General features: G+C 45.8%; 8 protein-coding genes across 17 annotated transcripts; 4 read left to right on the forward strand and 4 right to left on the reverse strand.

Annotated features, from left to right (window-relative positions):
• Nucleotides 1-39: 39 nt before the first annotated feature.
• Nucleotides 40-1,008, reverse strand: LOC106743413. Its single transcript, XM_014617223.1, has 3 exons — nt 605-1,008; nt 274-399; nt 40-209 (listed from the first exon to the last, which is right to left on the reverse strand). The coding sequence occupies exons 1-3, from the start codon at nt 626-628 to the stop codon at nt 60-62; spliced, it is 300 nt and encodes a 99-aa protein (XP_014472709.1). The 5' UTR covers nt 629-1,008; the 3' UTR covers nt 40-59.
• Nucleotides 627-1,508, forward strand: LOC106743394. Its single transcript, XM_014617176.1, has 3 exons — nt 627-635; nt 888-980; nt 1,116-1,508. The coding sequence occupies exons 1-3, from the start codon at nt 627-629 to the stop codon at nt 1,449-1,451; spliced, it is 438 nt and encodes a 145-aa protein (XP_014472662.1). The 3' UTR covers nt 1,452-1,508.
• An 81-nt stretch (nt 1,509-1,589) lies between these two features.
• Nucleotides 1,590-5,640, reverse strand: LOC106743407 (beta-1,3-glucan-binding protein 2-like). 2 transcript variants are annotated; one of them, XR_001374365.1, is made up of 9 exons: nt 4,995-5,640; nt 4,195-4,422; nt 3,854-4,047; nt 3,627-3,760; nt 3,263-3,429; nt 2,748-3,070; nt 2,296-2,397; nt 2,015-2,171; nt 1,590-1,833 (listed from the first exon to the last, which is right to left on the reverse strand). XR_001374365.1 is itself a non-coding variant. In XM_014617211.1 (8 exons), exons 1-8 carry the CDS (start codon nt 5,137-5,139, stop codon nt 2,073-2,075), a joined length of 1,392 nt encoding a protein of 463 aa, XP_014472697.1. In that variant the 5' UTR covers nt 5,140-5,640; the 3' UTR covers nt 1,873-2,072. The 2 variants fall into 2 exon arrangements, 1 of the variants encoding a protein (XP_014472697.1); XM_014617211.1 differs by lacking the exon at nt 1,590-1,833 and having other exon boundaries at nt 1,873-2,171.
• A 96-nt stretch (nt 5,641-5,736) lies between these two features.
• LOC106743409 (3'(2'),5'-bisphosphate nucleotidase 1) lies at nt 5,737-8,480 on the reverse strand. Of its 6 annotated transcripts, none has more exons than XM_014617218.1 (6): nt 8,395-8,480; nt 7,424-7,909; nt 7,094-7,313; nt 6,922-7,006; nt 6,467-6,724; nt 5,737-6,170 (listed from the first exon to the last, which is right to left on the reverse strand). In XM_014617218.1, exons 2-5 carry the CDS (start codon nt 7,779-7,781, stop codon nt 6,467-6,469), a joined length of 921 nt encoding a protein of 306 aa, XP_014472704.1. In that variant the 5' UTR covers nt 7,782-7,909; nt 8,395-8,480; the 3' UTR covers nt 5,737-6,170. The 6 variants fall into 6 exon arrangements, with proteins under 6 accessions (XP_014472704.1, XP_014472703.1, XP_014472699.1 ...); XM_014617217.1 differs by lacking the exon at nt 8,395-8,480 and adding exons at nt 8,016-8,102; nt 8,177-8,267 and having other exon boundaries at nt 5,737-6,724; XM_014617213.1 differs by having other exon boundaries at nt 5,737-6,724.
• A 66-nt stretch (nt 8,481-8,546) lies between these two features.
• Nucleotides 8,547-10,371, forward strand: LOC106743408 (dimethyladenosine transferase 2, mitochondrial). The gene is made up of 4 exons (XM_014617212.1): nt 8,547-8,638; nt 8,741-9,566; nt 9,686-10,002; nt 10,082-10,371. The coding sequence occupies exons 1-4, from the start codon at nt 8,622-8,624 to the stop codon at nt 10,311-10,313; spliced, it is 1,392 nt and encodes a 463-aa protein (XP_014472698.1). The 5' UTR covers nt 8,547-8,621; the 3' UTR covers nt 10,314-10,371.
• Nucleotides 10,372-10,474: 103 nt separating this feature from the next.
• Nucleotides 10,475-14,030, forward strand: LOC106743412. Its single transcript, XM_014617222.1, has 3 exons — nt 10,475-11,261; nt 13,141-13,590; nt 13,801-14,030. Exons 1-3 carry the CDS (start codon nt 11,145-11,147, stop codon nt 13,804-13,806), a joined length of 573 nt encoding a protein of 190 aa, XP_014472708.1. The 5' UTR covers nt 10,475-11,144; the 3' UTR covers nt 13,807-14,030.
• Nucleotides 13,767-16,298, reverse strand: LOC106743411 (transmembrane protein 179). 2 transcript variants are annotated; one of them, XM_014617220.1, is made up of 3 exons: nt 15,471-16,298; nt 15,049-15,253; nt 13,767-14,970 (listed from the first exon to the last, which is right to left on the reverse strand). In XM_014617220.1, exons 1-3 carry the CDS (start codon nt 15,578-15,580, stop codon nt 14,698-14,700), a joined length of 588 nt encoding a protein of 195 aa, XP_014472706.1. In that variant the 5' UTR covers nt 15,581-16,298; the 3' UTR covers nt 13,767-14,697. The 2 variants fall into 2 exon arrangements, with proteins under 2 accessions (XP_014472706.1, XP_014472705.1); XM_014617219.1 differs by having other exon boundaries at nt 13,767-15,253; nt 15,471-15,803; nt 15,962-16,296.
• Nucleotides 16,299-16,351: 53 nt separating this feature from the next.
• Nucleotides 16,352-25,400, forward strand: LOC106743401 (autophagy-related protein 2 homolog A). 3 transcript variants are annotated; one of them, XM_014617195.1, is made up of 16 exons: nt 16,353-16,935; nt 17,843-18,155; nt 18,225-18,535; nt 18,708-18,890; nt 19,008-19,232; nt 19,336-19,811; nt 19,867-20,169; nt 20,267-20,378; nt 20,514-20,614; nt 20,674-21,156; nt 21,234-21,509; nt 21,564-23,219; nt 23,282-24,046; nt 24,107-24,381; nt 24,445-24,749; nt 24,813-25,400. In XM_014617195.1, exons 1-16 carry the CDS (start codon nt 16,759-16,761, stop codon nt 25,047-25,049), a joined length of 6,198 nt encoding a protein of 2,065 aa, XP_014472681.1. In that variant the 5' UTR covers nt 16,353-16,758; the 3' UTR covers nt 25,050-25,400. The 3 variants fall into 3 exon arrangements, with proteins under 3 accessions (XP_014472679.1, XP_014472680.1, XP_014472681.1); XM_014617193.1 differs by having other exon boundaries at nt 16,352-16,935; nt 23,282-24,381; XM_014617194.1 differs by having other exon boundaries at nt 16,352-16,935; nt 18,753-18,890; nt 23,282-24,381.
• The last annotated feature ends 157 nt before the right edge of the window (nt 25,401-25,557 follow it).

Genomic DNA, 25,557 nt, shown 5'->3' on the forward strand with positions numbered 1-25,557 from the left:
TATAACGTTTCATAAAAATCGATAGTTATCGATTCATAAAAATCGATAGTCTGACTTTTTCAATTATCCACGAGCTTCCCCCACGGTCCTTTGTATCCGATACCCATTCCGATCTTTGCTATCGCGATCTCACCGAAACGTCCGTTCTCCTGCTCGTACCTCGCCCTTCTCTGCTTGCCGACTTCCGGATCGAAATCCCACTCTGTTTTCTACACGGGAAAGAACGCAGATGAATGTTAACGAAGGAACGACAGGAACGCATCGCGCGCTCACCTGGTGCACGACGGGCGCGCCTGCGATGTTATGTTGAATGATATCGTGTATAAACGTAAAGACCGGACTCGTAGCCGACACGATCATTTCGTCGTGAAGTAACAACGCCGGCAGCAAAACTGCGATCTGCAACAGAATGCGCGAAAAGTCATATCTTCTGAATTTTGCGAACACATGCGCGTCGTTTTTTCTTTTCGCACGAATTTCTCCACACGCGGAATCACAGGCGCGCGGAATGCTGTTTCTTAGGAATCAGCCGGTCGCGACTTCTCGCTACTCAACGGTGTCTAAATATGAAAATATGAAGCGACTCGTGTATACACTTATGTACCAATAAAAAATAGTCCCGATCCATGACATCCGTCCGGATGTGATCGTTATCCAGCAATGGTATCGTCACCGACGTAGAATGACAACTACCTTGTCACGCTTACTCCCGATACGCTTATACCGGCACGGCCTGTCGTAATACACCTGTAGTGAAAGTAAAAATTCCGACGTGTACGAGTTCGAAAAACCGCGCGCGTCCCACGAATAACAATCCATCCGTTGATCATTCGATTTCCCTTGCGAGCATCATGCATTCGGATTGAGACCCAATGAGGGCATAAAAGCCACGCCACGGCGCCGGGCGTTATTTCCTCGCGATGAACGCGACTCGTGCGGCGCGTGTTGACAAGCTGCTTCTAACGATCGCCCTTTGCACGGTGAGTGACCACACCTACGGGTTTAACAGCGCATCTCATGCGCAACAATCTCACGATTTCCATTTGAATCATTTCTTCCTTTCTAAGGATGTCTATTATCGTTGGTAAAACTTTCGTCGCGTAATCCTCATGTAGACCGGCACGTGGTGCGTCAATGACGGCACGCGAAACGCTCGGACAATCGACTCGTTGTCCACGTTCCGAGACCTCTGGGCCAGTCGGATCTGGGAGTGGTCCAAGAACGGTGCCATGAGTATCGCACGTTTCACCACCCAGAAGAGGCCCGTGCGCATCGAGTTCGGACCTGAGGACGGAAAACGCGCCGCGGTAACTTATCGCCGGCAACACGGATACCGCGGAGAGTGGCTCATCGAGCAGCTGGGGAACGGTCTTGGCCCTGGGTCAACGTCGTCGCGCAGTCAACCTGTGCCCGACACCTTCTTAACGCCGCCATCCTTTCACCCCTGCTAATCCTCCTTTCGACTCCACCTGTGTCCTTGCTCTCTCACCGAACTCATTTATCTCGGATCGATTTATTCTCGCATGCGTAATTTCAACGTCTATATTATTTCATATCTCTCTATCTATGTAAAATAATTGCACACGGTCTTTCACTAATCGGGTTTTCCCCCGATATCTTATTCTATCTCAACAGTTGTACAGAAGCACGAAGAGAGACGAAGATATCGAGTGACTCGGTATGCCATGTATATAAATCGCCGTCGTGTAAAAGTTTTTATTGACCCGATGATTTTTTTTAGTTATCTTCGTAACGTGATAAGAATGGCATCAAGGTGCTCTTAAAGCTCGTAAAACAGAGATGCGGAAACAATTCTCGAGTACAAAACTGCAACTGAAAATAAAGCGTTATTATTTATTTCATATATATGTATTTATACGAGAATCGAAAGTTTATTGTTAGACAAAAGCATATATTTTTTTTTATCTTACGTTACGCACGAGACAGACACGAAATATATGTGTGTGTGTGTGTGTGTGTGTGTATGTGTGTGTAAGTTGTAAAAAATCATTACGCATGTATATGTGTGATAGTAACACAAAAACCCCCATGAAAAGCTCCCGTTGAAGTGTTCACAGCGCCCACACTTTCACGTAATCCACTTCGAGCGCCGTTTGCATTTGCCATGTGGGGTACCAAGAATCCTTCGCACGATAGAAATTGTACATCGCCTGCAAAGAACATTATAACGTGTTGACACTCAACGTCCCGAACGTTACCCCGTAATATTACCGGAGGTGATTCAAAGATTCGAGAGAAACCGAATTTTAAATGTCAAATCGAGAGGTAACGCACCTTCGCCTCGACGTTTCGCCACGGCTTGACATAACCGCTGCTGGTGGAAAGATCCTCGAATTCGTGAATACCACCCACAGCTACGCCCAGGGTCAAGTACGACTGCAAGATAAGCGATTAAGTTTTAAACGATTCGGTTTCAACAGTCCAGGGATCATGAGAGGAAAATAGCGACTGTGCGAACGGCTCGATTAGCGATCATGTCAGAGATTATGTATAAGAATCGTAAGTAACAGCCGATGCAGACACTAAATATCAATTTTCTTTCCTGATGATCATTTATATGAGCCAAGTGTTGTCTACTGGACGAAAAAACGTCAGTTATTATCTGCTCCCCCCTTTTCTGTAAGATATTATGTATCTTTTGTGAGTGAAAATAAAAAAGACACGAGAGAAGGAGAATTGCTGACGACTCGAGATACGGGAGAATCTTGAAATCCCGCTATGCTCACCCGTTTGCCGAACGCCACGTCCACGGTCTGCTCGCCGTATTGAACACCGTCGACCTTTACGACGATGAGACCGCTCTTCCAGTCGACTTGGAATATGTGATAATCACTCGACCAGGATTTACTCGACGGTCTCTTCGAAAGTGTCGATTGACTGCTGCTCGGTGAGTTCACGGTAGTGACTAGTCCACCCGCGTACAGAATGCGATTGCCGACATTCTTGTTGTCGGCGTTCCTCAGTTCCTCGTTACCAACCGACGAAGCAATCCTGATCTCACGGTACATTCCGTGCTCCTGCTCGCTCTCTGAGCTTGTCAGGGTAATAACTGTGGACAAAAATATTGTACTATATGTAAAAAAAAAAAAACAACAAAGGAAAAGTCGGAGCAATTCATACTTTAGCAATAATCTTTCAAGAGGGGACACAGCAACATTCTCCACGTTTGGGTAGATTAATCTTCAAATAGATAGCGTGAAGAAATATTTTCGCATGATAGTAAGAAACGCGATCAACTTACTGGGATACACCCAATCGCCGCGCGGCAACTTGGCTCGTATCTCGATACGTCCGAACAAGAACTCAAACTTGCCTCGCGTATCTAAGCGTCCAGAGACCACAGGCGGCAGGATGTACGAACCGGCTGCTTGGCGTTGACACTCGTCCGTATCAGCCTGACCGGTACAACTAAAAAGAATATACATGCACGTATTTCTATGTGTGTGTGTGTGTGTGTCGAGAAGTATTCCGAGAGGAATTCGCAAAAGCAGCAATCTCGACAGACTCATTCGTATATCCTCGCAAGAGTTGTTCACAACCTTCCATTTCGTTAACGTTTAAAAATATTCCCTTAATTTTACACTGATACGTCTCTAATCGCTTACTGCTCCAAGACCAATCTTCCTTGCGACACGAAATCCGTGCCGAATTTGTCGTTGGTCAGGATTGGCTTGATGCGTAGCCGTCCGTTGCTCACGTCTGTTACATCATCGGTCATGTAGACGACAAACTCGTAATTCTGTCAATGAAAAAACGGCATAATGATCAGCGGTCGGCAATAGATGATTATTAATCGCAAAATGTCTCGCTTGACGACGACGATCGTACGTACCGGCGGGCCAATGAAACGTTGATTCGAATTCCATTTTGCGCTGTCAATACTGTCGAAGTTATCCTCGAACAAGAGCTCACGTGGGCAAAGTTGCTGTCGTGTGCCGTTCTTGAAGATCCACGTCGCCGATTTTGTCGTACAGTTATGCTGAAGTATATCGGTGATGTGCAGCGTGCCGTCGGGATTGTAAAAATCTAGAAATCGCCACAGAGAGAGATTACGATTTTCTTTGAGAACTTGACAACTTCTTCAAATTCCTTATCAACAATCAACATTGAAATCAACGTAATAGTCGGTTAATCACGGTTCAATTGATTTTCTTTCTAGAAGCGGAAACTCACCGACAACTTGGTGCGACTGATCAATTAAATTGTAACCGAGTCCTCGATACACAACGTGGACCCAATAATAAATGATGTCGTCCCTCTTCAGCCTGGTATTTCGATCCTCATAAATCCATCGTTCATTGCGAACCTTGAGAATGTCCTTCGCAATGTGCCCCGCTTCCAGGCCGTCGAAGTCCTCGTTGAACTTTATGTGAAAGGCCACCAGTGTGATTCCCTCCTCGTCTGTATACGAGAAAAACAATACCCCGGTTTAAAACAGAAAAAAACACCATCTTACGATTTCGATTGATAATTAAGTAATTTGTTATTCATCTAAGAAACGTCGAAGAAAAACACGGAAAAAGTTCTGAAATGCATTCCGACTAAATTTATAGAAACTTGTTTTAGAACAAGATAATAAACGTATTATCTCACAGACGATTCTTCTTTGCTTATTGAAAAATTGCAATAAATTACGACTCGTTTTCGCTTGACCGTTTCTTTCGTTCATAATATTGTTCATTGGATAAATGATGCGACAGAACGTCACGGAATACACGACTTAATTATCAGCGCAACAAACTCTTCCATCAATTTATATCCATTTCTGAATTAAGTCGAATTAAAGCTGAGCAAATAATTCGCAGTTCAAAAAAGCGCATTATACATGACCTTAATTTACTCATTAAATATGCAAACATCAAGTTTTATACACGTGTATGTATATTTAAATAATATATAAATTATTAAAAAATCAATGATTATAACCTAAGAAAAAAATTAATTTCCAAAAAATCAAGTTTTTATCATCTCACCGGGGATGGACACGCGCAATCCAGTGGGAAAGAGCGGCTCTACCGTGGCTGCCGGAGGATCGTAAGCGTGATTCTCACGAATATTCGCGAGAAATATCGCGAATGCGATCAGAAACGGCGTCGCAAACGGAGAATATCCGGCCATTTCGACAAATTGTGCCCGGTGTCCTCAAATCACCTTATCGTCTTCAAATTCTTGCTGTCCGCATCTACACCGATCTTTGTTATTCCTCGTTCTGTCGTCGCCTTTTAATACCGAACTTTCGAAGGACGACTGGTCTTTTTGATACCAAGGTAGATGGGTGGAGCAGGAAAAGAAGGAGAAGAAGGAGAAGGAGGAGGAGACGGCGAGATTAACTAGAATCAGCAATTGCAAGTTGAATCGAGCGGCCGATAGTCACGCACCACTGACTCGCCGATGCCTCCCGCGTAACGCCTTCTTTCTTTCGCGAGAAAAAAAAAAAAAAACACCGGATCGTAGATACGTACGTATCGATGTTGAGGGAATATCTGTTTCCTCGTTTATTCATATTCTCACGACTCGTTTGTAACTCGTCTGATTAGGATCGTGTCCGCTGATATATTCGTCGGAATTTCCTCATTAGAATTCCGTTATCTACAAAAGCGTGTTGTCTCGGATAATTTTTGTTAACCCGGTGTCACGACATCGATTTATCAAGAGCTGTGAAGGAAAATTTCGCATCTTTTCAGCAGCAGGAATTCCTAAGTAGGAACGAAATAATGCGGTCCTCTACACCGAAACTTTATTGTTTTCTCTTTTTGCATGTGTTACATTGTCTCGAGGAGAACGCTGCCGCTCTTTGATGTACTTTTATTCTTTCTGATCGCAATTAACATGTGAGGAACAACGTATAGTCGTTGCATGGAATGTTCTTCGTAATCTGCCGTCCAAGAGATAATTGTTGAAATATCCAAAGAGAGATGAAAACCATGTCCATGTAAAAAAAGCTCCCGAAATGAGTTGAAATGTTTGAATGATTATTTTTTTAATATTTAAATCAGCACTTAGAATTAATCTAGGTGCTTTTTGTATGTCACGTTTGCCCTCTCCTCGTTGCACGGGGGCCGCTGAGAAACAAGATTCTCCACTTTATTCTGACATTTTAAACTTCTCTTTCCGTGTTCATGTTCCACATATTTATGGGTCGTTACGCGCTAAAACACGACCGAAAAGAGACGTGACTGGCAGACGTGACCTCCGTAAATCGTCTCGAAAGAAACCAATTCTGAGTACCAATTTAAAGGAAAATCTAATAACGAGCGATGATAATGATAAGAGTGAGCGAGTGAGTGAATGAGTGAGAGAGAGTGAGAATGATTATGATGATGAGATCTAAACATTTATAACATTCTTTACATGAATAATTTTCTTTAGAAAATTACCAAAAAAATTGCAACCCTGTGTATCAAGAATACTTGAGAAAAAGTCCAAGTGGAGACGACCTAATTACCTATTGTAAGTTTTGCTTCACCTCATCGGGTATACGACTCAAGTACCATTGGTGCGACTGGCCGGGTGCTGTAGCCAACACACCTCTCGTATTTGCGTACGTCGTTCCTGCTTTGTACGAATAACGCTCGCCATAAAGATCGGTCAGGACACCACCGATAGAATGAAGGACGGCCTCGGGCGCGCAGGTGTCCCATCTCTTGCAGCCGCGACTGGCGAACACGTACGCGTGAGCTTTCCCCTCCAGCAAGAGAATTACCTGCGAACGAAAGTAGAGTTACGATCGAATGAGCGCGTATATAAGCGCATGTGTTGCAGTGATCTTGAATATTTCGGGGACTGTATATAATCCGCAATTACGTGAAATGATTAGTAATATAACACGTGTTTTTAGCACACGTTGCCATATTACATGCGACAAAATATTTTCAGTGACGTTCGTTCAGGACAAAGTACCTTGTGTCCAGCGCCGCCTACACGCATTACCTCGTCAGGACTCAAGGATTTTATGGCGTTCTGTACAACGCTGTCGTAATGCGAACTGAAAAAGAAGAATGGACGATATAAGATCAATCGATCTCGCGCTTAGAAGATATCAAAGATACTCTACGACTTGTTTCGAAACTACCGTGTGGTCGTGATTATTCTCTTCCCTTCCGGAGGTGGTTTCGGCACGAATCCACCAAATCCAGCACCGTCGATACCCCACAATGTACGACCAAACATGCCACTTTCATCATTTTTGTAGTATGGTTGATGTATCACACCACCGATAGCTGTTCTCCCGATCGCCACACCGACCAATACAGTAACATGCTCCACTAGTCCTTGAGTATATTCTGCTGTACCTGTGAAACAAATTTCTATTTTACTGTTAGCAATTATCATTTCACGCTAAAGTTCACACACTGAAGATATATTCTATTAGGAACTATCCAAGCAGAGGTAATCGCATTACCATCCAGAGGGTCCACCCATACACACACATCCTTGGGATTAATATCTTCCAGATGGGCCGGCAGCTTCAGCTTCAACACTTCTTGATCCGCCTCCGTGACGATCCACTCAGACGGAACCTCGCAGTTGGACGGCTCCTCCTCGCCGATAATTGTAATGTTTGGAAACTGTCGGCTCAAAGAAGCTATGATGCACTTCTGGGCGGAACGATCTGCTTCTGTTTGCAGATCGTTCTTGCCTTTCTCCACTATGTTTAATCCGCCTTTACTCAGAACATCTCTTATTATCTTGCCAGCTTGCACCGCGGCAGACACAGAAGATGCCATTATGCGCGTTAGCAGAGCTGCGCTTTGGGCCATTTTGCGAATTTCCTTGTATCGGCGACGTTGGCAAATCGTTGATACCACCCGAAGTCTTCTGTTGTACTTGGTTCAACCCACACGAATTTAACAATATTTCTCCGAGATAGTCCCGAGGTCTTCAACACCTGGAGGATAATGGAGAAGTTGAGTTAAGAAAGAAATTATATGTATCTCAACATAACTAAATCGAACAGTTAGCAAAACTTTTGTCACTGTTTAACGGTACGTCACATATTTTCGGATACTTCGATCGAAGAGTCACAACCGGGACGATTCAAGAAAAACGATTCTTGTGAATTTACAATGCATGTTTCTTGACTGCCAACAGATATTTTATATAAGATTGCGAGAAAGGTACGCCTGCATTAATGATTCCAAGTGTACGTTTCTACCTGTACTTTCTGCGATAAAAGTGAGACGGATGTATATTTAAATTTGAGAACAAGTAAGAAAAAATGACATAATGCGAAACATTCGAGTAAAACGAACCATCTGACTAGATGAGTTCGATTAGGTTAGGTTTACAAACGGCACGATCGTGCGTAGTAGTTCTGTCGCGCTAACTCATCTAGATTAATTATCAATTATTTGAATTACCTAAATTACTTACCGTGATATGATATCACTTTATAAATGTTGATATTCGTGTCCGATTGTTTATCAATTTCTTACATTTGAGCAAAGACTTTCCGTTCCAAACGAGAAAGAGAGAGAAATGTTTTATAAAATGACTATGAATCTAACCCCAACGTGCTTGTGAAAAAAAAAGAGGGGAAAGAAAAGAAAAGAAAGAAAATTACACAGCTCTACAAGTGCTAAGATAAGAGTCGTATATGTATGTGTGACAATTTGAGGTAGGTATTCATCCATTTTATCGGTTTCGTCAACACTAAATACGCTACATTCATGCTTTGTATTCCATTGTACCACGTAAGATTATTTATCGGTCTTTTTAGTATCCTTCCTTCTCTCCTGGAAATTGGATATAAAATGTTTCGCAAAAGTCTTCTATCTATGATAAATGGCAATCTATTCAAAAGAAATAAAAGTATTATAGATGTCACGTGTCACCCCGTGTTAAACAGATATGCACACATGAATTCTGAAAAATCAGAAACCGCTAATATAGATGAGCTAAATAATGAGACTGAGAAAATAAAGTTGACGGTAAAAGAAAAGAAAAGAAAATTACCAAGAGAAAATGAAAAACAAGATTTGAGCGAGTATCTGTCGGACAATCTCAATCCAGAAATAATACATATATTTCCCAGTATATTCATGAAAAAGGGTGAAGATGATAGAAATTTATTATACTTAATTGACAAGGAAGCGGCTGTGGATTTTGTTTCCCTCATCATAGATGATCTCTCAAAGGACAAGAGTTTCATCGCTGAATTGAATCCTGGCATTGGTATGTTGACAACAGAATTATTAAAAGCTGGTATACCACTGATTCATCTGTACGAGGAAAAGAAGGAATTTGATTCAATATTGGATAATCTAAGCAATATCTATCCTGGCAGATTGGATCGGAGAAGGTTCAATCTCCTTAGGATTAATACCTTGTTGTATTGTGATAAGATAACAAATAAAAATGAGGTGCAAAAAGTTTTTCAAGGAGTAGAAACCAAGAGATGGGAAGATAAATGTATGCAAGTGATAGGTGCGACTAGTACTGTGAAATTTATCAGACATATTATGCACAGTTTATTGTTTCGCAATTCATTTATGACCTATGGGAGGACTGTTTTCTACATGGCAATACCTCCAGTTATGTGGCATGTTAGTATTTTGTTTCTCCGTTTGATCTCATCAATTTTGAGCGTATACCTTTTTTTCTTCTTTTTTTTTGAACTGTATGGAGAAGCACGTTAATGTAATTTAATGTAATTATGTTTTAGAAATACACTTGTGATAACAAATCTAATACCATATACACTAGGATAAAGGTATTATTCCAACTGATGTTTGATTACAAGCTCTTAGGAAAATTGAAGAGAAAAGCTTTTCTACCTTGGCCAGGGTTAAAAAAAAGGAAAAGAAGAACACGTGAAACGGAAATATTGGATGAGACGAGTTACAATGAAATATTTGTTGTAAAATTCGAGCCAAAAGTCGACATTTACTCGTTATTGTCGCAAGAAGATTGGATAATATTTTGGTATTTCGTTAGACATACCACGTACAGACGTACTAATAGAGTGATACCCCAATTTGAGTAAGTACAATAATCTCATGAAACGTGCAATATAACATCAACTCATTGTATCGTCCAACATATTTCTCTTTATACTTAGAAAATGGGTACCAGGCAGTGGAGTAAAGATAATAGCAAAGTGTAACCACACGATATTCACAGAATTCGGTGATTTGACGCCCGCAGAATTTCTAAAGCTTTTCAAAGAATTTCAATCGTGGCCGGAATATAAAACATCTAATTTTCTCGATTCTATGAAGGATTCCCTACAGATGTTCGACGAACCGACAGTTTTAAAACTCAGTGCCAAAGATGACAATATAGTCAACTGATCGGTATGTTTCTCTGGGGTACGTCCGTGAATAAAAGCTTATTTTATATTTTCTTTTATTTGCGAATATTTCACTGCAACAAAACCAATGTTACAAATCAGTGTACAAGAGATACACGCATCTGCTGTTTGCGACTTATGGCCGATATTCTTAGTCAGATTTTCTATTTAAGACCGTCTTAAGTTCATCTTTAGATTATGCTTCGTAACTAATGAAATGAGCCATACAGCATCTGAAGATGAACTTAAGACGGTCTTACATATAAAATTCGACTATGAATGCCGAAACATTGCAGACAGTACATGTCGAATATTTAAGAATAAAATTGTTTTTACTCCACATATCCGCATTCAACAATCTTGGTGTACGAGTGATTTAATCGCGCTTACGCGAGAACCGCAATTTTTCTTGGAATATCTTGTCTCTTCTCCTTTGATTTCGTGTGCATACACACAGGCTTTCTCACAAATTGAACCACGTATGCAAACTCACGCCAGTGTATTAGTAAGGAGCATTATCACTGGTGATACTTTTTCTCTTCTTTTCTCTGATACTGGTTAACCTTGAGGCATCGTCGTAGTGACGTTGTATCGGTTCAATGTAATTGAACGTACTCAGAACACGGAGGGACATCTTGGAATATCTCTCGAGTTCAGTGTTTCGTTTGTGGCCAACATAAGCGACATATTCAATTTTTGAACGGTTTACTGAGAGGAGAGAGAGAGAGAGAGAAGCCGGCCTGTCGAGAACGACGAGGAAAAACGGTCGTCTATCAAATTCATTCACATTGCCGTGCTTGTCGAAAATAACGGTACCTGTCAAACAGTGAAGATGAAGTGTTTGTTCGTTGGCATCACATTTTTCGCGTGTAACTACGTAATATGGGGCCAAGACTTTGTATTTCCAAACAACGAGGAAATGTCTCATGTCAGCGGTGGTAACAGCACGGTAATATAAGTATAAAATAAGACAGATAGAGAGAGAAGCAGGGGAGGGAGGAGAGAGTCGTAAGAATGATGATTCATATAGTCTTTCAACCACCTCATAGAATTTTATTAGTTTAGATACGATGATGTGAAATTATCACATCAACTTTGTTTTAAGAACTTGTGGGAAAATTAATCGTAACCAGCGCGATACGCGACGCGACATACCACGCACGATATCGAATGAGCGTGCAGTCCTTGTGGAAAAGTAATACATTCATTGGATATCACGTGTCGCGCTGATCTGCAAGCCAAAGAACCTCTTGAGAAAATTAGGAAAATATCAAGTGAAAGTTATAGCATTGCATAGACAAAAAGGTAGAAACATTTATTTTAAAAAATGAGTATGGAGAAAATGCGATGTGTTGCGTCCTAAAAAGGTTGAATATGAACAATATTGTATACATATATACAAATTTTCGCGCGCGCTTATTATTCTTTTTATACAATTGTATCACTCCATCATTACATGTAGAAACGATGGTGGCAGATAGTAGAGGTGATCATAACAGAGAAAAAAAATTTATGAAAATATATCAGATGTATGGAATAGTAGAATTGAAAGATAAAATCGGTTTGGCCGATTTATCGTTGAGTCGTATTGCGACGCTGATTCTTCGTTGAAAATAGTGGCGGTTCGTAGCGGAGGTTTAGCAACTATTGCCATATGGACTAGAGACACAGTTTAACTATATACAGTTACAACAGTAACTGTCGGTCTCTTTGATGTAGCGGATCACGTGAGGATCGGCCATGTTGCTGGCTGTAGGGCGCTTAATTTGAACAATATTAAGAAAACGGTACCGTCTTACGCAAAATATTTAGAAATTGGATAAATTCCATGTATGATTTTCAGTATAGAACTATATATTGTCAATTTATTTTTTGTTTTTATCTGCATCAACATATTTCAGGAATATATCAGTAACATTATAGAAAGAATATGTAAAAAGTGATTGAAAGATATCAATTTATCGGCAACAGAGAATCAGTAGTGGGATTCTGTAACCGTCTATCGAAAATTATCGGATCGATCGTTGCGCAGATTTTTTGCCATATATTGTATCTGTACAACGACACATTCCCTAGCCGACACTGTCGATGGACGGTTATGGAATCCCACTACAGGAAGCACTGAAAGAAATAAAAATTGTTACTTCATTATTATTATCCAAATAATTATGACGTATGAAATATAATAACATATATTTCATAATATTACGGATTATTCTTTGTATTGTGTAATATCATATCTTACTTTTTGTTGACGATACAAATATTTTTGGAGATGCCAAGAGGTTTCGAGTTTTGGAGTAGCTCCCTTTTTTCCATAATATGTATTCTATTATAGGAACAGCATTTGATTGAAGCATGTTCCGTAAGTCATTCAAGAACATTTTTTATAAAAAATGTAGATACGATAATTTTTATATAATTCTTCTGATGTTTTGTTCCTTAGGTCTTGACATCTACCAGATTCTATCCAAAGCTTCTAGAAAAATGTTTCTTACTTAATTTATTCTTATTATTAAAGAAGTGAAGTTTTATATATTTCATACAAAGAACATACTGAATGTCAAAATAATAATTAATTATTTAAAAGCTCAAACATTTTTAAATATTATTATAATTGTGTGCATTTGTTCATTTTCAAGCATAACCTTTGGAAAAAGCTTACATTTTCCATTCATCTAGTAATATTTTTGCACGTAGCAAACGCACATTCTTGTACTTAGCCGTACATGCGCGAAAGCAAATTTCCCTTAATTTTCTAGCACTATCGTAACTGTACATAATTAAACCCCATGCTATTCATCTCAACAGCCTCGTTTCTTTTTCAGGTAATCACGGAACGTATACCGGTTTCGACACCGGATAAATGTCCGAAAGATATGCTCCTTTATCCAGGCGACGGCGTGAAGAGCGCCTGGGTGTGCGACTGTAGATCCCGATTTGTCTACTTTCCAATGAACGATTCCTGTTACGAAGTATACCGGCAGGGTCCCTGCCCGGTGAACCAATTCGTCGTCCTCCCGGAGGACGACGCGGTGCCGCGTTGCGAGGCGAATCCTTGCATCATAGACGGTGTGGTGCCGTTCAACGGCACGTGTCACCTCCTCCAGTCGACTGGTGGTCCCTGCGGGCCCGACGCGGCATTGGGCGTGAACGAGACCAACTTCCAACTGGAATGCATACCGAAGGAGGTCGTGCACTTTTCCATAATCAACACGCCCAGGAGGACCTGTCCGCCGGGCAGTCGTAGAAGCACGCTCGGCGAGTGCAAGAAAGTGGTATAAGTCGCACATTATTTCAATTCATCGCAGCGGGACGTGATGTCGGTATAATCGCATCGACCTTGAATTTTCGAATACCCGCGAGAATCCAGCTCGGCGGAATTATATCGATATCTATCCTTGCTCAGACGCAGAGATCGTACAAATACACACAAATTTCACACAGAGCGGGATATATCGCAACAACAGGTATATTGAATGTTCCAGGGTTAGACGCATTACATTGGGCCGCATCACGTTGACATACTATTACGTCGTAGTACACGTGTATTCACAGCTCAGGATACAGATATGCTCGAATGATGTATTAAATAACGATAGGCTCGTGTAACAAGTTTATCTCTCCTCCTGACGTTGTATACTCGGTTAGATCTGTGTATATTATATCTCTTACACACACATATATAATCAGAAAAATATATACAAAAAAAACAGTATTAAGTTCTCTCTTAATTTCTTACCATGTTCCTACAACTATGCTTGCATTTGTTTGTTACATATTGAGTTACATGTCTGCACCGAATATATACATTGTTATCATATATGACATATATATATACAAATTTTATAATCTAATCTAAAACTAATAGAAAGTCGATTATACAGAGTGTCTTCCAGGTTTCATCGGCCAAATGACGCTAGAATACTCACGGAATATGCTGGCACATTTGGCCGATAAAACATAGGGCACTATGTACAAACAACGGCCCACAATTATGTTGGGAGCGATCACTGTAAAAGAATCTTGCACCCAATTGCAAACGAGGTTTGCACTTTTTGCCATTTTCTAAAAATATATCAATGTACGTATAAACTAACTCGTTCAATAAAAAAAAAAGAACCGTTAAACTATACTATACACCTATTTCGGATTATGCGGTTAATCGAATCTGCATTGATTTCCACTCAAGCGCGACATTCATTATGTGTATTGGCACACGTCCTCGACGATTCTGTGTGCGCATAAAAATGAATGATTAATCATTCGTATTATTGTTTAGGCAAAGTATATGCTCTTGGAAAAAAAAATATATATAATTTCCAATGCTTTTGTGAGTTAACGAGAAGCGCGTTCTTATACGATTTGAGAGATACGGTAGCATTTTAACTCGGTTCCGGTTGCTGATTACTCGTAGTGGCCTCTATCAATCTCTGCCTCTCCCTGTACATGGAGACTTTCATGTTCTCCAGTTGATGGTACCTCAACAGCTTCAAGACTGCGAATACCGACAGGCCGACCCAAACCGTCAGATTGCTCCAGATACCAAAGTGGGCGGCGCCGAGCTCGATGTGGAAACCGGACGTGTCGATACCATCGGCCTTATCGATGTCATTGCCAGCTGCTAACTCGCATGACGGGAACCTCTTTGTCATACACTGACACCATGTCATAAAGCCCAAGGTAACAATGATTGCTGCTATCAGAGTGATAGTAGTCAGAATGATGGAACTGACCACATCGACAAACGCTGAGAGAAACGAGCTGTCTTCATGACGATACATAAGCAAGGACAACCGGTATATCTGTACAGCCGATGTAATGAGAAGCACCAGCCCGACAAATATCGTGTAATTGCAGTACGCCTGTGAGGCCCAGTTGACGACAAATTGACCGTCAGATTCTTGCCACACTCCAGTTGAGAATAGAAGACAGTGTCCTCTGTAATTAAGAGAAAGAGAGAGAGAGAAAAGTCAAATATATGGCTGTCACAGTATATTGTAAGTCATCGTCCGAGTGACGTTTATCATAATCAGGAAATATAAAGTTTGCACAAGCAATTGTTCCTAATAGGCGTAACATTCTTAAACTTGTGAAATGAAACGTTTTCCAAACGTCGATTATCCGACTGTTGCTGATTACTAGCTAGACACTCTACCTGAACTCATTCTGGTGCAGACTCATCGGCACGATGATGCAGAGAGATAGGATGAGGGCCACGACGTAGCCCGCTATTTGACTGAGCAACAAAATATTCGTCAGTGCCATGTTTCAGTAGTGTCCTATGAGCGAACGGTTGTAATTAACTGCGATCCATGTGTTTCAACCTTCGGATCACCGTCGCAGCCCACTCGTGTTATGATACTTGTCAAAACAAGATACGGACGGTACAGCCGTCGCGACGTGATTGCAACCGCCGAGCACAGCGCCGCGCAGTGCGACCAATCCATCGTAGATCGATCATTTGATTGCGCGCAAAGGCGCAAGTTTTCTGAAATCAATTCGTGGATAGACGCGTGTTCAACGAGCGTTCGGCGAGTGATGAAAGATAATGTACAAGGTATTTCTTCTTCGTAGAACTGGCTGCACTAATTGAAGGAATTTACACTGAGAATCGTGCGCGAGATTCACGCGCGCTTCAATGCATACGTTTCTCCAACCGGTGCCGCCAGTTCAGCTAAAAAGAACAGACCAATTGTCACGTCCTCGCGCTCGTCGACCTATCGTCAATCTCTCGTAGATTGCGACTCGAAAGTGGAGCTCACAGTGTGTCCGTCGGAAATAGAAGGAAAGAGAACAAAGAAGAATTCGTAGAACCGCGCGACAAACTTGTTTTTCTCATAAGAGCGAAAGATCGATCGGCTCTACTACGCGTTCGGCTGCTCCAGTCGTCTGATTGGCCGCATGTTATCTGAAGATAATCGGACCGATTTGCAAAAGAGATCTTTCAGTCCCGGACACGCGTGTTTACGATGCGCGAGCGCGGCTGCGCGCAATGACGCACCATCAGCTGATCGAGCGAGCCGAAACGCAGTTTCGACGCTACCCCCCTTCTTGTCGTTCGCGTCGCCAGAGAAAGAGATTCTCCTTCCTCAGAGACTTTATCGGTCCGGAGGGTGGTCGCATTGTTCCGTGAATGTAAACGCGCCAGCAGCATCCACGGGGGGCATCACGGCGCGGATCCTGTCCCGAATCAGTTGATCTTGCTCGATCGTACGGTCGTTTATGCGTACGGCGGTCCATCGGCTGTGCTCCGACGACGGTGCGTCGTACGTTGCATTATGTTCGCGCACGACGCGGACGGTGCGCGCGTCGCGCCCCGCTGCTAAGATATGCTCGTTGACGGCGTACTCGCGACCGGACGATGGTGATGCTCGTCGACGCGGTACCGTATTCGAGGTAGAGAGGATACACGTGGTGAGTCGCGGGCAGCCGAAACCAGCAAGATGTCTTGGATGTCGGGATGCTTCCCATGGTCGGAGAGTATCAAGAAGAGGGCCAGCAGATACCTGCTGCAACGTTACCTCGGCCAGTTCCTGGAAGAGAAGCTGACGTTGGATCAGCTAAACATCGACCTGTACAATGGCACCGGTCGTGTCACCAACGTCAGTCTCGATGTGGGGGTAAGTGAACATTCTGCTGTGATTTCGCGCTCCTTTGTCTCTTTCTCTCGCGCGCTCACTCCTACGGAGAGATAAGATTGCGACCGCGCGAATTGTAAATAACGCCGCGATTCATAACGACTATTGCATATTCTCGCGGTCACGTTTCCTCGATGTGAGCGCGACGAGTTTGCGGGGAACAAAGAGAAGGAAAAGTTTCATCAGTCCGCAGTATCGCGCGATCTCCAACTCGCCGACCATTTAAACGGCTCGATTTAAACCGGTCGATTAAAGGCCCGGAAAATGATTTCAGAGTGTCCTTCGCGTTCCTTAGCCCATTAACTGCCACATTTTTTTTTTGAAATTTTTGCCCGGATAAGTTATGTATATGCACAAAAAGTTGTGTAACAGTATAATTATATTCAAATTATGTTTTGTTTTGATCCCCAAATGGGGATCGTGTCAGCTAATGGGTTAAGATACATTCGTTCCTCAAAGTGTTATTCGTGCTAATTAATTCGTCGATTGATTCGTCGCGCGTTCTCCTCGATATCGCGGCGATATTTATCTGCTGTGCATTAAATGAATTGCTTCACCAATAAATTAACATTCGATATCGTAACAATCGTGTCGTTGTTGACCACTGCGTGACACTCGTGTTAATTGATGTTAATTTATGCGGGTTACCACTGGTAACACGATTGTATAACGCTTCATCGACGCGTTGCTAGTTTCGTTCGCACTTTAATAACGGCGTTTACGCCCGTCTGTTGCTGCAAATAATTCGAGCTATTCTTTTCCCCCGCACGGCGAGATGAAACGTTCGCAAATGGCGCTGTTTCTGGCTGTTCGTGAATTTGCAAATAATCGTTCTAATTTTCGTATCACATATACGTAGAATGCATAAAGCGAATGTTTGTTGCGACAGGCGCTCAACGAATTGGGGGAACAGCAGCAGCTCCCGCTGAAATTCATGGACGGTTTCATTACGGAAGTGTCCATAAGCATCCCATGGGCGGCACTGCTCAGGGAGGCGAGCTATGTGGAGGTGAAGAGTCTCAGGCTCACGGTGCAGCCGCGACAGAGATCCGACACAGGCACGTCGATGTTCGAGTCCATGTGGAGTTCGATGACGTCGAGTATGCAACTGGCGCAGGAGTGTCTGCAACAGGACCCGACCAACGCGACCAACACCCAGCCTTTGGAGGCGGTGGAGATGTTCGCGCAGACGATAGATTCGAGTAAAGAGTATACCGTACACTCGCTCCCGCCTTTCTCATCAGACCGATAACTTTGCTGTTTCATTTCAGTTTTGTCCAAAGTGAAAGTGAGGTTCACAGATACTGTGATACGCCTGCAGCACCTCCCTCAGGACTCGTCCACGGGAGTGGCGATAGAAATGTACATAAAGACTCTCGAATATACGGACGAGGCTGGATTGGATCCCAGTAGCACGTCCTTGGATTGCAAGGAGTCCGCAAAAACGTACATCATCTCGGCGTTCACCACCAAGCGGTTTTACCTGGACGGAGTGAACTTCCACACCGACGAGTTTCCTTCGCACACGAGAACACTGTCCAAGAGTATGGCGGAAAGCACGTGCTCCACGCCTGATTCTAAAGTTAGTATGAACGAACCGCTTTTCTCAGAACGATATTGCAGAGACAAATCTGCGAATAAAAATAAGCAAAAAAAGGAAAAGCAAAACCAAAAGTTATTTTTCAAATTTTACACCAACTTTTTCTCTCTTTCTCTCTCTCTCTCTCTCCCTCTCTCTTTTTCTAACGCGACAGAACTCGGACAGTCTGTTTTCTTCCGCGCTAATGTCTCCTACGCAGAACGCGCCGCACACTCCGCCGGAGGGAAATACCGCTAATAATGCGAGCGAGTCGAATCCTATCATGTTTGCCAAGCTGGCGGGTAGACAAGAAGTGAGATTAAAGATAAAGCAAGAGGAAGGAGTATCGGGACCAAAGGTATCAAATCAATTTTCACACATCGATTCTTCGGTCGGATCCTCAAACGGTATCCGAGATGACGTATTAATTTGTATTCTTTTCGCTGAAAGTGAACACGTCGTACGTTCGTTTCAGGTGGAACTGGAAATTAACTTGGGATCTCTCACTCTGTTCCTGAGCCCCAGGCAACTTCACGTCCTGTTGGAATTAGCGCACGGCCTAGCGTCCCCGGGTCGAGAAGACGTCAGTAACGTCGTGCCGAGGAGCTTCATGGAAAAACCTATGGCCGGCAGCGACTTTAGTCGCATAGAACACGAACTCATCCATCAAACTTATCCCTCACCGGACTTGAGAAGCACGGTAAATGACGTTCATCGACGTGCCGATGTTTCTTAGAAACGTTGTTTGTTTGGAAGCGCAAATTGTAATAACGCGATCTTTTTTGTTTTATATATTTCACCAGGATTTACGGTACACTCAAGGATGGTCCACGGACCCTGTGGACGAGTCTGACAACGAAGACGAATTCTTACCGATGCAACTGCCGGGCTCGATGAGCGGCTCAATGATGAGCAACAATATCAGTATGGAGGGCAGCATATCCACCAGCAGCGTCAGCTCGAAGAGCTCAACGACGAATCTGTCCAAGCAGAACAAGCACAGGTACAATGCGGACAACGACACTTCGGCGGAGACATCTCAATTTCACATGAGAATGTCCTCGGTCGCTCTGGTTCTGTTGCACGAGGATATACTGACACCGTGCGTGGAGGGACGGTTCACGGTCGGTCTCACCTCCAGTAGCATCAAGCAGATGGGGAGTATCGCGAAGGAATTCTTCAAGCAACTGGGAATGTTCGCGACAGGGGGCTACGGAAGCAAAGATTTCGACAAAGTGTCGAAATTGCTCGTCGACGCCTGTCGGCTCAGTCATATCAGGTATGCATCATGTTGGCGCCGAGCGGACAGCCAATGAAAAGTCTCGCGGTTGCAGATTACTAGCCGCGCCACTAGTCGTCGAGGGAAACGAGAAGACTACCAGTCAGTTCTCCACGATATCGGGAAACTTGACTTTAGCTTGTTTGGAAGTTGTCGAGTGCCTGGTCGACTCCACCAATCCCGGTTCGTACGGAACGCCGACGATGGAATTCGTCGAACTGCTCGGATTTTCGAAGGAGAACGCGAGCGAACTTGGCTTTTCCAATAAGACGGACTTTAGAATGAGATTCAAGTACACGGAGAAGGCTGTCCGGCACGCTCATTCGACGCGATTTACACACCCACGCACAGAGATCGAGTGAGTTGTAGCTATGCGGCTCCTTAAATGTGATGGTTTGTGAAAACGATACCACGTTCTTCGACGAGAACTGTCAATTCGCGATCTCATTTTTCAGCATTCAGCTGGAACCATGCAGGAGCGAAGTGGACATGACGATTATAGATAGGATATCTGCTGTACTGAATCCGCAGCCGATATGCAATCCTGTAGTGAATACCAGAGATGTGGTAAAAGTTTCATTTCCATTAGAACATCTCCCGGTGAAGAAGAATCGAGTTCTCAAAGTCGAAACTCCTCATTTCACGCGAAAGAGAAACGTTTCCACGCGTAGTAGGTGAAATGAAGTTTGAAATCGTTTTCAGAATCAGCAAACGTCCTTCGATCAGGCTGTGGACAGCACAACACTCCCAGACTCGAGGGTGGACGTGAAGATATCTTCCTCGTCGTGCACGGTTAAACTAAGGTATCGCCTGTTAAAAGGTTTCGCCTCATAAAATGGCTAGAGTGCCCTTTCTCACGTAGGTTTCCCGTGCCGGATCTAAGACCGCTGCACGATATGAATCGCGCTCCGTGGTGGAAGAGATCGGTGAGGCCCGACTACATAATACTGCAGATGACGGACGCACAAATTCGCTTCGGCACGGAGAGCCGGTCGCACTGTCTGGCGAGGTACGAGTTGCAGTGTCGCCGATTGTCTCTTTCGTACGTGGAGACCGAAGGGGACGCTCCGCTGGAGATCGGTCGAGTGACGGCCGACGAGAAGAGCGACGCTTCGTATCAGCAGGTGAGCGAGGGCTTCGGCTGGGCGAGAGTGGTGATCACGACGTATCCGCGGCGTCTCGGCGCACAATTGGAGGACAGCTCCGAGGGAGAGCCCGACTCGAGTTTGGACGAGAGCCTGGAGAAAACGCCGAAACACGAGCCTTCCCCGTTTAGCTCGAAGCGCGTCATTCGCGAGTCCGACACGCCTCACTCGAGGTCTCACGAGCAGACGGAGAAGCAGAGGTTGGCGAATATTTTCAACCCGGCGATTTCGTCTCTTTTCCTCGCGAATCGATACATCGTTCTCCCTTGACCAACAGCGAAGGCGAGGAGCTGATAATCCCCGGCAATCGGCAGGAGATGTTGGAATTCATGGAGGAAGGCACACGCGACTCCAGGCTGCAGCTGGACATCAGTCTACCGTGCGTTTCCCTGCAGATACCGTCGAAACGCGTTTACGAGCTGCTGTACAACCGATTCAACACCGATCTCTTCCTGTGGGAGCCGTCGGCGCCGAAACCCAGATGCATGTCGGAGACTCACGTCGGCCTCGACCTGGCGTCGACCCTCTTACCGGAGTCCGGCTCACTGCCCAGGTACGTTCCGCGAAATTTCCCTCCTCGACGCGTTCTTCAACACGTGCTCGACAGATTCCGGATGTGCAAGAGCGGCGTTCAGTGCTCGGACTCGGACTCGGACGACGAGGACGCGTTTCACTCGACGGAGGACTACTACAAAGAGCGGACGTCGAGGAATCCGATGGAGGCGCAGAGCAGGGTGGCGGTGACCGTGAACATAAACCAGGGTCTGCTGGCGATGCGGACGCCGGTGCGCGATTCCACGCGCAACGTCATCCCGATGCAGCACGGCGAGGTGGTGGTGCGGCTGGAGGACGCGACGATATTCTCGGTGACGGGGTTTCGCGGCGACGACGATCTCGGCTACATGTGCGGCATGGCGAGGAAGGTGCGGCTGAACCACTGCGGCCTAGCGAGCAGCTCGTCGCAGACGGCGGCCTTGCGATCGGTGAACAGCGCGACGCCGCACTGCCACGACACCATCTATCGCAGCGAGACAGGGTGCAGCGCCGGCGGCAACGACGCGGACATGGTGACGCTGGCGGTGAGAATACAAGCGGCGCATCAGACGCACCGCGTGAAGACGTTCCGGGTGGCGGTCGGCGTGAGGAATTCCACGCTGAGGCATCGGATGTGCTCGAACGCGACCGCCTGGTACACCCAGCTGATCGATTGCCTGGACGTGGCCGACCACCCGGTGCCCGGCTACGCGCCGCCGGGCGTCCTCACCGAGCTGCACCTGCACCTGTGGGAGTGCGCGGTCGACTACCGGCCGCTCCACCTGCCGCTCAGGTCCGTGCTGACGCTGGGCAACTTCAGCGTCTCGAGCAACATCGCCGCGCAGACGAACACGTCGACGCTGCGCTTCATCGCCGAGGAGGTCGCGCTCTTCGTCTCGGACAAGACGTCGGGCAAGTGCGTCGACCTCAGACGGGACTACGTGTGCGCGGTGAACCTCGGCCTGTTCGAGCTGTCGCTGCGGCTGAACGAGAAGATGTGCGGCGGCGCGCCGCGCGTCGATCTCCGCGCGAGCAACAACGTGCTGCACGTGCGCACCTGCTCGGACTCGGGTCGCGCTCTCATGCAGCTGCTCAACTACATCGCCAGCGACGGCGACCTGCTCCCGCCAGCAGGCGCCCAGCAGCCGCCGGGTCGCGGCTCGCCCGACGAAGAGAGCCTCGTCGACGTGGAGAGCGTAAACACCCTGAGCAGGAGCCAGGTGGAGCGGGTCTACAGTCTGATGGAGGACGCGCTCGAGGAGAAGGGGGCAACGGCGGCGCGCAACGTCGACGGCGGGACCCCGATGACGGAGAATCGGGTCGAGGTGTTCTTCTTCCCCGACGAGGCGCAGAGCACGGCGCGGAAGAGCGCGGAAGAGCGCGCGAAAACCACCGTCGACACCGTCGAGTCCGACGACGCCGACGAGGAGTTCTGCATCCTGGGGGAGGAGGCCGGCGTGGGAATAATGCCGCGCTGCGGCGTGCCCGAGGTCCGCTGGCTGTGTCAGGAATCCCTGAGGATAGTCGACAACCACTTTTACGTGCCGGTCGGCAAAGCGGATCTGCTGCAGGCTCCGCCCAACTTCCCCGCGCCCGTGCTCAAGTACACCCTCTGCGAGATGACGCTGATATGGCACATGTACGGCGGCAGGGACTTCGAGGAGGCGGCCTGCCATCAGAAGCACGTGACCATCAACGAGAACAACGCGCGTTGCGTCAACCACGGAAGGTAATCGCGAATCTGCTAAACCCTCGTCAAGTCGACCTCATTTCCTTCCTCTCCTTCCGCAGAAGCAGATCCGCCGTAGGTGGGGTGAGCTTCAGCAAGTCCAGCTCGAACGAGGTGCATTTCGGCAGCGTGCCGAATTCACCGTGCGCAACGAGAAGCAGGGAATCGTTGATCGACTGGCAGACGCTCGGCGGGCCGGCTCGACGGCACGACGTGCTGATGGAGCTGCAGCTGAACAAGATCCGCTTTCAGCACGAGGTCTATCCGGAGAACACCGCGGAAGCGTCCAGGCAGGTTCTCTTGGTGAACGAGATCGAAGTGAGGGACCGACTGGCGTCCTCGCGTATCAACAAATTCCTTTATCAGTACAGCAGTGAGGCGAGACCGAGGCAGTCTCACGCCAATATGTTTACCATGAAGGCGGTTCACGTAAGACCGGATCCCAGATTAAGCGCTCAAGAGTGTTGTTTGAAACTTAGCCTACTGCCACTGCGACTGAACATAGACCAGGATAGCCTACTGTTCTTAATACAATTTTTTAACGAACTAGGCGGTGGTGGATCGAAGCAGAGCCAAGAAAGCACACCCTGCAATAGCTCGCGATCCACCCCCGTATCGAAACAAGGAACACCCACGCGTCATCCGCCCGTTATGAGCGTGAATGATGATGCGTCGATGAACGACGCGATGATGAATATGTCGCGGAATGATATTATTGATCAGAATTTATTGATACTGCTGGAGGACGAACTGACGATCAAGGAGCACAAGACGAAAGCCAAGACCGTCTACGAGGCGTACGACGACAGCCAGCCGATATATTTCAGGTGCGTTCGATTGCGCTCGAAACAGTGCCTTGCGAAACAGCCCGTTCTCTCCGTTCGCAGAAGCGTCGTGTTCTCGCCGGAGGTTCTCGTCAAACTCGACTACCAGGGCAAGCGCGTAGACCTCACCCACGGACCGTTGGCCGGCCTGCTGATGGGCCTGGCGCAATTGAACTGTTCCGAGTTAAGACTGAAGAGATTGTCCCACAGATACGGACTCCTCGGATACGACAAGCTGCTCGCGTACCTTGCTTCGGAGTGGTTGCAGGACATCAAGAAGAATCAACTGCCGGGTTTGCTCAGCGGCGTAGGCCCGATGTACTCGGTGGTGCAGCTCTGTGAGTACCAGACACTCTCTCTCCAGTAGTACTAGCGAGTAGTTCACCGTCTCGTCATTGCAGTTCAAGGAATACGCGACCTCTTTTGGCTGCCCATCGAACAGTACCAAAAGGACGGGAGGATCGTGCGCGGCTTGCAACGCGGCGCGAACAGCTTCACGACGTCCACCGCGATGGCGGCCTTGGAACTGACCTCCAGGCTCGTGCACGCGATACAGAGCACAGCGGAGACCGCCTACGACATGGTCAGCCCCGGTCCCAGCGTGAGGTACAGTAAGAATAAAGGGCAGAAAGGCCGTCGAAAGAGGCACGGTCAGCCGTTGGACATTCGAGAAGGGGTGGCGAACGCCTACATCTTGGTCAAAGAGGTATATTCCGAGCGAGTGAAAAATAGCCTCCCAGAGATAACATCGATTTAACCTATTGTCCAGGGTCTGGGCGAGACCGCGACGCAGCTGGTCCGTGTGGCGAGCGAGGAGCACCAGCACAAGGGTGTATCCGGTGCGGTCGGCGGGGTACTGCGACAAATTCCGCCGACGGTCGTCAAGCCGATCATCCTCGCCACCGAGGCAACCAGCAACGTGCTGGGCGGCATGCGCTCGCAGCTGGTGCCCGATGCGCGCCGCGAGGCCGTTCAGAAGTGGCGGCAGGACTCCGACGCGAGTTAATCGAGCGCGCCGCTCTGCTGAGAAATCTTCGTTACAATTTCCTCGCGGAAGAAGAGACGCCAATCTGTACAATCGGATCGATCGATGGACGCACCGAAGCAGAGGAGGAAAATACGCGAGTATCGTCGTTAGGCTCTAATTACGGACAATGTTATATATACAATATTAACATAGTGTAATATATTTCTATTCCGTTGATTTTCTTGTCTAAACGATTTGTGTATGTGTGTGTATACACGCATGCATATATATATAGAGAGAGAGAATTGCGTCGCAAAAAAATACATTACAATGCTTGTATGTATTTTTATTTTAATTATGCGTGTGCGTTTTATACCAATGATATGTATATGAAAGATTTTTATTAATAAAAATTATATATATATACGATAGGAATATATATATATGTATATATATATTACTCTCGATACACACGATTACTGCACGCGTCCTCTTCTTAGAGTTCGACAGCCACTTGTAACGATTTTTTACACATTTCACCATTTTT

This window comes from Dinoponera quadriceps, unplaced genomic scaffold (genome assembly GCF_001313825.1).
Source record: "Dinoponera quadriceps isolate SergipeBrazil2010 unplaced genomic scaffold, ASM131382v1 scaffold1069, whole genome shotgun sequence".
Classification (NCBI taxonomy): domain Eukaryota; kingdom Metazoa; phylum Arthropoda; class Insecta; order Hymenoptera; family Formicidae; genus Dinoponera; species Dinoponera quadriceps.